The sequence below is a fragment of the Salvelinus alpinus genome, chromosome 8 (assembly GCF_045679555.1).
Source record: "Salvelinus alpinus chromosome 8, SLU_Salpinus.1, whole genome shotgun sequence".
NCBI lineage: Eukaryota > Metazoa > Chordata > Actinopteri > Salmoniformes > Salmonidae > Salvelinus > Salvelinus alpinus.
This window is the reverse complement of record NC_092093.1, coordinates 30,945,666-30,957,187: the sequence shown is the minus strand read 5'-3', so window position 1 is coordinate 30,957,187 and position 11,522 is coordinate 30,945,666. Positions and strand designations below refer to the sequence as shown.

The 11,522-nt window shown below is 42.3% G+C and overlaps 1 protein-coding gene across 3 annotated transcripts in view; it reads right to left on the bottom strand.

Moving 5' to 3' along the window:
- Positions 1 to 306: 306 nt before the first annotated feature.
- Positions 307 to 11,522, bottom strand: part of LOC139582916 (transcription factor HIVEP2-like) — a 91,982-nt gene continuing 80,766 nt past the window's right edge. For all 3 annotated transcript variants that reach the window (XM_071413370.1, XM_071413368.1, XM_071413371.1), the window contains 4 exons: positions 9,315 to 9,490; positions 8,937 to 9,038; positions 7,559 to 8,490; positions 307 to 2,868 (listed from right to left, as the gene is read on the bottom strand). In XM_071413370.1, the coding sequence (XP_071269471.1) occupies positions 2,041 to 2,868; positions 7,559 to 8,490; positions 8,937 to 9,038; positions 9,315 to 9,490 (2,038 nt within the window). In that variant the 3' untranslated portion in view covers positions 307 to 2,040. The remainder of the gene's footprint in view (positions 2,869 to 7,558; positions 8,491 to 8,936; positions 9,039 to 9,314; positions 9,491 to 11,522) is intronic.

Sequence of the window (11,522 nt, the reverse complement as noted above, 5' to 3'; positions counted from 1 at the left end):
ACAACTGATTGGCTCAAATGCATTAAGAAGGAAATAAATTCCACAAATTAACTTTTATCAAGGGAAATGGTGGCTACTTTGAAGAATCTCAAATATAAAATATATTTTGATTTGTTTACACTTTTTTAGTTACTACATGATTCCATATGTGTTATTTTATAGTTTTGATGTCTTTATTCTACAATGTAGAAAATATTCAATATTAAGTAAAAGCCCTGTAATGAGTAGGTGTGTCCAAACTTTTGACTGGCACTGTATGTACATATGAAGCACTTGAGCAAGACAAAGAATGAAAGCATCGAGGACATGCATATTATTGTAGTCGTATTTATTTATTTTTTTACAAAAAAAACTATTTTTTTCCCACCTGTACTGTGATTCATTATTGAAACCGGGGTCTTACATGATATTGTACTTTCCACTGAACATCACAAAGTTACCCTTTTTATGTATGTTTACCTTTTTTTTTTCTATACAATGATTTGTGCTTTGATACCTTAGATTTTAAAGACATGTTAATACAGTTAAGTGAATACAGGGACTACTGACAAAAATGTCCAAAGAGTAAAATACACAGATCTTATACACACCATACAAAATACAGATATACATAAGAGTGACTGGCTGAATGCTCCCATTCATTTAGGTTGTTTATTTGCACAGCTTTTTACAAGCAACTGGGGATTCCAAATCCCTGTTCCAAAATGTATATATTATGAGATTGTACCCCCAAAATTTAGGGAACATAAGGTGCATTTTTTCAGAGTTCTTGATATCTGTGTGTACAAGCCTTTAAAAATGTTTTGGGGATGAACTGACGGCATTGCCCAGAATCAACTCTTTCCGTGTATAAATGTGTATGACTGCATGTGTGTGTGTGTGTGTGTGTGTGTGTGTGTGTGTGTGTGTATATATATATATATACACACAGATTCATGGGCATTCAATATTTACATCTGCTGGAATGTTCCCCATACTACTCATTAAATCAAGTACTTCAAGCAACGTGATTCACAGAAGATCAAACTATCTTTAATATTTCACTACTACTTCAGTAAGCGATGAACGACAACAAAAAGAAAGAAAATGCATAAGTGCACATGTTGAACAAAAAAATTATAAGTTCTACTTTTTGTAAAAAATTACAAAATCACAACTAGTGTAGCCAATCCAGCAGGAGAGAAAAAGGTACAAGCATTTAGAACTAACTACCATACTGTATGTGGGTGTCAATCCAAAATGTAAGTGCAGATATATATATATATATATATATATATATATATATATATATATATATATATATATATATATATATATATATATATATATATATACTTCCAAGTAAAGTGTATTCACTAACATATAAAGCCATTTTACAGTGTACATATTTTTTGCTCTAATTACGCCATAGCAAAACCCATGCTTTACATAGAAAAGGCATCCACAACATTAAGAAAATTTACAATTTATAAAACATGATACAATAAATAGTATTATATAATTGCTGCTGTACACAAAAGCCATTTAATTTCACTCATATAAAAATATGTTTTAGTGCAACCTTACATATATTGATACTTCACATCATTCAGACTCAAGTGTCCAAAAAAGACGGGAAATTGCATTTATTACAAAGCTGATAAACTTTATATATTTACATCTCTTCCTGCTTAATATGCTTATAAGAATATAAGCAGAAAGTAAAGAAAAGGCACACACATCTGTACATTTAAAAGTACCAGACTGGAGTCCATAAGCAATTTGGTCAGGCTCATGGATAAGTTAACATATACTGTATGTATATTCTCTGAAAATTTAAATAAGAAAAACATTGTTAAAATAGCAAACCAGGTTATAAAAGGCATGCTATACACATACATTGAAACTGCAGAGTATCTACTTAATTTGCTTGTTAAAAGACTTTTTTGTGTTTGCGTGTGTGTGTTTGAATGTCTGTCTCTCTGTGTTCTTGTGTTGTGTGTGTGCAATAGTATGGGTTGATGTCTTTACGTTGCACGTCCCTCCCTTTTTAAACAACGTTCACCTGTTCTCTGTGGAGTCCTTTGATATATCTTTGCCTCTCTTTGTGCTTGCTGCCCTTTCCCCTGGGCCCTGTTGACCTGGTGACCTCTCCTTGACATGGTGGCCTGGCCCTGCCGTGGGACCCGCCGGGCCCTTTGATGTGGCCGGCAGAAAGGTCTCTGAGCTGGAGCTGGAGGGTAGGGGGAGAGGGGAGGCCGAGCGGCCGGCCGGGGACTGCCTAACCTCTACGCCACTAAAGTGCTGAATCCTGCTGGGGGCGCTCTCCTGAGGGATGGGGTGAGGGGGATGGCAGGGGTGAGGCAGCGGGGAGCGGCGTCTCTGGTGGGGCTCTAAAGAGCACGCCACCACGCCTTTCTCCAGAGTGTCATGTTCCGTAGCGATGCGGAGAGAGGCGATAGCTTTGGTACATGTCTGTATGCTCTCCTCCTGCTGCTTATTGTCCTTGATGTCGGACATGTCTGCGCTGTCCTGGCGACTTCCTGACCTGGGTAAGGACGGGCCGGAGGAAGGAACCAGGGTCCTCTCCATTCTTTCATGGCACTGGGGTGAATCGGTGGACCCGGTGGACCCCCTGGCCAGCGGGAAGGAGACTTCACTGGTGCTAGTCTCCTCGGACGTGCTCTTCTGCAGGGGGAGGCGGGCAGGGTGGGCCAGGCCGGTGACTGAGGTGGCCACGGAGTGCACCATCTGGATGCCCCCGATGGGGATCATGGGGAAGGGGGTGCGGACCTGCTGCTGGGAGTGCAGGGGGAGGTGGCTGAACAGGCCCTGGTGTGGCCGTGGGGAATCCTGGCTGCTGTGGGGAGGGGAATCCTTCCTCTGATCCTGAAACAATACAAGATGAATTCAGTACAAAATATAGTGGCCAAAGATAAATAGGGTCTGTGGATCTTAGACTATAGAATATGCAGATGATCTCAGAAAGTACTACGCATTTTCTCAATTTAAGTCAGGGGCGTAGGCACTGGTGGGCCTGGGTGGGTGCAGACCCACCCACTGGGGAGCCAGGCCCACCCAATCAGATTGAGCAATCCCCCAAAAACATATTTTTATTGTATAATTTTTTTATTATTATTATTACTTGTCAGTGTTCCAAACGGGGTGGGACCCATTGATCATCAGTTATCATATACAAAACTGCAAACATTTGTCTCCACCCTATGGCAAAATGTGTAGAATTGCAGGGAATTAGCTGTACAAATTGTAATTTTTCTCTCCACACTATGGCAAAATTAGTAGAATTGCATGAAATTAGTTATAAAATTGAAAAATCTTCTCTCCACCCCGTGGCAAAATATGTAGAATTGCAAGAAATTAACTTTTAAACAAAAAAGGTCTCTCTTTGCTGTCATTAGGGGGCCGCTAAAATGTTTTGCTCGCAAGGCGAGAATTAGTCAAATAATTATTAGCTTAAAGACATAATAAAGTCATCAAATAAAATAAACGTAATATACGCAACATTTGAAATATTTATTCAAGTGAAGTAATGTGAATAAATAATGGTTAATAAGTGATAGGCAGTAATGGGCAGTCACTACCATCATGGGACTTTATTCATTGTTTTATTCTGTGCTGTTACAGCATTCAACCCACATAATGCATGGTGCATTTCAATGTTGAAAAAAAATATATTTCTTAATAACTGATCCGAAATCGAACCATCAGTCCAGTGAAAAACAAAAACGAGTTATTTAATGCCCATGATGTGCCTCGCAAGTAACAGGCTTCCCACATTTGGTTACCTTACAGCCTTATTCTAAAATGGATTCATACAAAAAATGCTCATCTATCTACACACAATACCCCACAATGACAAAGCAAAAACAGGTTTCAAGGGCCAAGAGTGTGCAAAGCTGTTATCAAGGCAAAGGGTGGATACTTTGAAAAATGTCAAATATAAAATGTATTTTGATTTGTTTAACACTTTTTGGGATACTAAATGATTCCATATGTGTTATTTCATTGTTATGATGTCTTCACTATTATTCTACAATGTAGAAATAGCCAAAATAAAGAAAAACACTGTAATGAGTAGGTGTGCCCAACCTTTTGACTGGTACTGTATGTATTCATTGTCATTATGGTGTATTAGGTGTAGATTGAGGAGGTAAAAAAAACGATTTAATCCATTTTAGAATAAGGCTGTAATGTAACAAAATGTGGAAAAAGTCAATGGGTCTGAATTCTTTCCGAATGCACTGTATGAAAATAGGCAAATGCATGAAACAATTTTTTTTTTTTACAGTCAATGTAAATAGCCTATCGTTTTTAGGAATTGTTTTTCATTGGAAATAGAACTTTGCCCTGTGCTTCTTCATTCTATCAACAAACTATCGGTTGATAAGCAAATGCTGGTTATGGTTAAGGTTAGGTTTAAAATATGGATTAGGGTAAGGGTTAAGGTTAGGGTTAAGTTGAGCATTAGGATAAGGGCTAGGGTTAGGGTTAGTACACATGTAGTTGAAAGGTTACTGATCATCTGTAGAGCTTCTACAGATGGACTATCCAAATGAAGTGTTACTTTGGATTTGAATGGATCTTGAGATGGTAGGAAAAATCAGCTAAAATACGACGAAACTATTACCAGCTAAAAAGAAGTCAAATATAAATATTCAAAAAAAGATATATTATACAGCTGAAGCGGGCTCCATTTCACGCTTCATTTAAACTGGCCGGGTTTTAAAAGACTCTTAAGAACAAAAACAACAGTTGCGAACCACTGAGTGATGAGCCAAGCTTACAGTACATTATGGCTACGGCTGCCTTATCTTTTTATCCCTCAGTACCACGGAAACCAACCAGATGGTGTGGAGAAGTCAAGAATGACTCCACAGTGCAAGAATACTGTATTTTTCCCCTTTCCCCAGGGATTCTTAATTAGCCACATACATAAATAGAAACGCCCGCAGAGACTGTAAGAGAACTCTATAGTGGGCCTGCACAGTTCCATTGTACTATAACTTTAAGTTAGACTCTCCATTTATCATCCTATTAAAGCAGGCACTAATAATACACTGAACAAAAATATAAACGCAACATATAACAATTTCAACAATTTTACTCTGTTACAGTTCATATAAGGAAATCAGTCAATTGAAATGAATGAATTAGGCCCTAATCTATGGATTTCACATGACTGGGCAGGGGCGCAGCCATGGGTGGACCTGCGATGGCATAGGCCCACCCACTTAGGAGCCAGGCCCAGTCAATCAGAATGAGTTTTTCCCCACAAAAGGGCTTTATTACAGACAGAAATACTCCTCAGTTTCATCAGTTGTTCGGGTGGCTGGTCTCAGACGATCCCACAGGTAAAGAAGCCGGATGTGGAGGTCTTAGGCTGGAGTGGTTACACATGGTCTGCGGTTGTGAGGCCGGTTGGACGTACTGACAAATTCTCTAAAATGACACTGGAGGCAGCTTATGGTAGAGAAATTAACATTAAATTCTCTGGCAACAGCTCTGGTGGACATTCCTGGAGTCAGCATGCCTATTTCACACTCCCTCAAAACTTGAGACATCTGTGGCACTGTGTTGTGTGACAAAACTGCACATTTTAGAGTGGTCTTTATTGTCCCCAGCACAAGGTGCACCTGTGTTATGATCATGCAGTTTTAATCAGCTTCTTGATATGCCACACCTGTCATGCTTTTTCAGTTCTGCCCACACACTTTTTTATAGGATTGAGGTCAGGGCTTTGTGATGGCCACTCCAATACCTTGACTTTGTTGTCCTCAAGCCATTCTGCCACCACTTTGGAAGTAAGCTTGGGGTCATTGTCCATTTGGAAGACCCATTTGCAACCAAGCTTTAACTTCCTGACTGATGTCTTGAGATGTTGCTCAATATATCCACATAATTTCCCTGCCTCATCATGCCATCTATTTTGTGAAGTGCACCAGTCCCTCCTGCAGCAAAGTACCTCCACAACATGATGCTGCCACACTCGTGCTTCACGGTTGGGATGGTGTTCTTCGGCTTGCAGGCCTCTCCCATTTTCCTCCAAACATAATGATGGTCATTATGGCCAAACAGTTCTATTTTGTTTCATCAGACCACAGGACATGGGATTGATTTGCACTTTTCACACCAAAGTACGTTCATCTCTAGGAGACAGAGCGCGTCTCCTTCCTGAGCGGTATGACGGCTGCGGGGTCCCATGGTGTTTATACTTGCATACTATTGTTTGTACAGATGAACGTGGTACCTTCAGGTGTTTGGAAATTGCTCCCAAGGATGAACCAGACTTGTGGAGGTCTACAATTTGTTTTCTGAGGTCTTAGCTGATTTCTTTTGATTTTCCCATGATGTCAAGCAAAGAGGCACTGAGTTTAAAGGAAGGCCTTGAAATACATCCACTTGTACACCTCCAATTGACTCAAATTATGTCAATTAGCCTATCAGAAGCTTCTAAAGCCATGACATAATTTTCTGCAATTTTCCAAGCTTTAAAGGCACAGTCAACTTAGTGTATGTAAACGTCTGACCCACTGGAATTGTGATACAGTGAATTATAAGTGAAATAATCAGAAATGGCCATAGACTTTCTTCTGAAACTCTTCAGTCTATTCTTGTTCTGCGAAATGAAGGCCATTCCATGCGAGAAATTGCCAAGAAACTGAAGATCTCGTACAACGCTGTGTACTACTCCCTTCACAGAACAGCGCAAACTAGCTCTAACCAGAATATAAAGAGGAGTGGGAGGCCCCGGTGCACAACTGAGCAAGAGGACAAGTACATTAGAGTGTCTAGTTTGAGAAACAGACGCCTCACAAGTCCTCAACTGGCAGCTTCATTAAATAGTACCCCGCAAAACACCAGTCTCAACGTCAACAGCGAAGAGGCGACTCTGGGATGCTGGCCTTATAGGCAGTTGATGTTGATGTTGATGTTGAGACTGGTGTTTTGTGGTTACTATTTAATGATGTCATTCCATGACATAGACTGACCAGGTGAATCCAGGTGAAAGCTCTGATCTCTTATTGATGTCACTTGTTAAATCCACTTTAATGAAGGGGAGGAGACAGATTAAAGGAGGATTTTTAAGTCTTGAGACAATTGAAACATGGATTGTATATGTGTGACATTCAGAGAGTTAATGGGCAAGACAAAAAATGCAAGTGCCTTTGAATGGGAGCACCGGTTTGTGTCAAGAACTGCAACGCTGCTGTTTTTTTTTACACTCAACAGTTTCCCGTGTGTATCAAGAATGGTCCACCACCCAAAGGACATCCAGCCAACTTGACACAGTTGTGGGAAGCATTGGAGTCAACATGGGCCAGCATCCCTGTGGAACGCTTTCAACACCTTGTAGAGTGCATGCCCCGACGAACTGAGGCTGTTCTGAGGGCGAAAGGTGCGGGGGGGGGGGGGGGGGGTGCAACTCAATATTATGAATGTGTTCCTAAGGTTTGGAATACTCATGGTATATTATGCCAGTAAGGAGCTGTTCATGAAGGCTGATGTGCAATGTTTATATAATAGAATAGAACAGTTGAATACATTCTGGAACACTTACTGTCTCCATCTCTGAGTGGCTCCTGCTGCGCTGGCCCATTGGCACCATCTCTGAGTGTAGGTGCTGGCCCAGACTCCAGGGGGCACTGTGATGGTGCATGCCCCTCCTGGGGGACACAGGTCTGATCATGCCCCGGTGGCGACTCCGTGGAGACAGCTCCCTCCTGCCCACCAGTTCTCTGCCCGGTGACATGGGGCGTCCGGCGTGGGACAGGGGTGAGATGTGACTCCTGGGGGAAAGGTCCCTGCGGGGCGAGAGTTCCCTTCTGAAGGAGATGTCCCTCTTGGGGGAGATGTGCCTGAGAGGGGACACCTCTCTGTGGGGAGACAGGCGGCCATGGGGGGACAGGTCCCGTCGGGGGAAGAGGTACTTGCGTGAAGTGGAGGTGGGGGACGGCTCTCGGAGAGGGGAGGAGTCCAGGCCTGGGGAAGAGAGGCGAGACGGGGACAGGTCGAATGATGAGGAGCTGTGAGCTGGGGAAAGGCCAAAGTCCTCGTCCATGGAGCTGGGTACGTCTAGCCTGCTCTTATAGTCCTCACCCAGGGCGCCCTGCAGCAGCTGCTGGTACTCTGCCATCTGGCCCTGGCCTGCACCCTCACTGGGCACCATGAGCTGGGTGATCTGGATGCTGGGCAGGCTGGTGAAGTAGCTGAAGAGGGGCGGTTTGGAGCAGTGGCCCAGCAGGTCTGAGGAGCAGGCGCCCTGAGAGTCTGTGACGGACAGAGATGGTATGCCATAGGGCTGAGGGCTGGTGCTTCTGGAGCGAGTCTTCGGCGTGGATTCGCCATCGTAATCGTCGTCATCATCTTCATCGTCGTCCACCTCATCCCCGTCATCCTCGCCACCATCAGAATCATCGGCGTCTGAGAACTGGTGGTCAGCCATGATGCCTGACATCTTCCCAGACTCCCTCTGCCCATCCTCGCCATTGTCTAAAAAGAAACATATGGTTTATCCAACCGTTGATCCAGTCAAACCCTATGCAAATGCAGTAACAGTAGCCTACTTTGTTCTGCAAGACAAATAAACAGCATTTAGTGCAGTCTTAACAAGGAAATGAGACATACAAACACAGTAGTGCTTTTCTATTTAGGCGTTTACAAATCTTTTACAGCAACTGTAATTTACTTATTTTGGATTGAATGGGTCACTGGTGTTCTTTCCCACTTTATGATAAATGATGGGATACAAGCAGGGAAAATGTGAACTGTGTATCTTTAAAGTTGGTCATTTTACATAAACCTGACAGGCGGCTCCTGTTTTTCATTACAGTAATTGTTCCTCAAGAACCGCACCAGTGCAACATACAGGGCCCAGTATTTATCAAATATTGGCTCATCTCTATAAAATATGCTCAGTCAGTCTGTCTGATTCATACCAGCTTCTTCGGCGTCCGCATCCTCCACAGATGTCACTGACACCCCGAGCTCCAAGCACTTCTTCATGTGGGCTTTCGACTTCATGTGTTTTGTCAGATTTCCTGAAACAAGAGTTTACGACTTTTAAAACGTCTTACTGGAAGCAGCATAGGCCGCCCGGCCTTTCAATTCACTCATCAACACTCCACTGCAGCAGAGAGAGAGAGAGAACCTTGCCACCCTTCTAACGCAATGCAGACAGAAGTCTGTTCAGTTCTACATAAATCCTTTTCCAATGTGATCACTGTTTTTGTTTGAACTATCAGGTTAAAGTGCTTAAGAAGAAAGGTGTACATTTGCATACATGTGGTTATATGAAACGGAAGAAGGAAACCCACCTTTAGTTTTAAAAGCAAAGTTGCAGAACTTGCAGACATACGGTCTGACATCGGTGTGTGTGCGGATATGTTTCTTCAGCATGCTTGGCTTCTTACAGCGGATCCCACACTCTTCACATATGTACTTCCCTCTTCCTCTGCCCCGCACGTAAACATAGTCTTCATTGGATTTGTACCTGAAATCATAACAAGATCAGATTTTTCAACATTATTGGAGGGTTTTGAGTATATCGAAGCATGTGTTAAGGGAGCAAATATCAAATACATCAAACAGCTAACTTTACATTGGGAAAGTTAGCCTGCAACTGCTCAGAGAAAATAATTCTGGTGCCAAATTCAACTGTGTTGGTCAGACATTTTTACAGCTGTTCTCGTTTCTGAAATTGAATTATATAAAGAAAAAAATCGAACTGTATATGGTAATATCTTCAAAGGGATATTCAAGATACCGTATGTTATTGTGATTTTTTTTAAAAATGATTTAAAAAATAATTTCGAAATCTATTTATCGCTTGAACCAAAGTAAAGAGGTTACCCGAAGCCTCACGGACAGTAGTCAATAATACCACGGCAGTTAAACAACAAAACTTTGCTCTACTGTATTTCCATAAAAACAGTAGCCGATGCTAGTAACGCCTTTCAACCACAATTAAAATCCATCTGAAAAATACATTCTGCTTTATATACACAGTGCGTTCGGAAAGTATTCAGACCCCTTGACATTTTCCACATTTCTACTTTACAGCCTTATTTTTCCTCATTAATCTACGCATAATGAAAAAGCGAAAACAGGTTTTTAGACATTTTTGCAAATGTATTGAAAATAAAAACAGAAAAACCTTATTTACATAAGTATTCAAACCCTTTGCTATGAGACTCGAAATTGAGCTCAGGTGCATCCCGTTTCCATTGACCATCCATGAGATTTTTCTACAACTTGATTGGAGTCCACCTGTGGTAAATTCAATTGATTGGACATGATTTGGAAAGGCACACACCTGTCTATATGAGGTCCCACAGTTGACAGTGCATGTCAGAGCAAACACCAAGCCATGAGATCAAATGAATTTTCATGGAGCTGCGAGACAGGACTGTGTCGAGGCACAGATCTGGGGAAGGATACCAAAAAAAATGTCTGCGGCATTGAAGGTACCCAAGAACACAGTGGCCGCCATCATTCTTAAATGGAAGAAGTTTGGAACCACCAAGACTCTTCCTAGAGCTGGCCGCCCGGTCAAACTGAGCAATCGGGGGAGAAGGACCTTGGTCAGGGAGGTGAACCCGATGGTCACTCTGAAAGAGCTCCAGAGATCCTGTGGAGATGGGAGAACCTTCCAGAAGGACAACCATATCTGCAGCACTCCACCAATCAGGCCTTTATGGTAGTGACCAGACGGAAGCCACTCCTCAGTAAAAGGCACATGACAGCCCGCTTGGAGTTTGCCAAAAAGCACCTAAATACTCTCAAACCATGATAAACAATATTCTCTGGTCTGATGAAACCAATATTTAACTTTTTGGCCTCAATGCCAAGTGTCACATCTGGAGGAAACCTGGCACCATCCCTACGGTGAAGTATGGTGGTGGCAGCATCATTCTGTGGGGATGTTATTCAGTAGCAGGGACTGGGAGACTAGTCAGGATCGAGGGAAAGATGAATGGAGCAAAGTATCGAGAGATCTTTGATGAAAACCTGCTCCAGAGTGCTCAGGACTACAGACTTGGGTGACGGTTCACCTTCCAACAGGACAACGACCCTAAGCACACAGCCAAGACAACGCAGGCTCAGGGACAAGTCTCTGAATGTCCTTGAGTGGCCCAGCCAGAGCCCGGACTTGAATCTGATCTCTGGAGAAACCTGAAAACATCTGTGCAGCGACTTTCCCCATCCAACCTGACAGAGCTTGAGAGGATCTGCAGGAAAGAATGGCAGAAACTCCCCAAATACAGATGTGCCAAGATTGTAGTGCCATACCCAAGAAGACTCGAGGCTGTAATCGCTGCCAAAGGTGCTTCAACAAAGTACCGAGTAAAGGGTCTGAATACTTATGTAAATGTGATATTTCAGTTTTGTATTTTAATACATTTGTAAACATTTCTAAAAACCTGTTTTTGCTTTGTCATTATGTGCTATTGTGTGTAAATTGATGAGAAAATGTTGTTTAATTCAATTTTAGAATAAGGCTGTAACGTAACAAAATAAGGAAA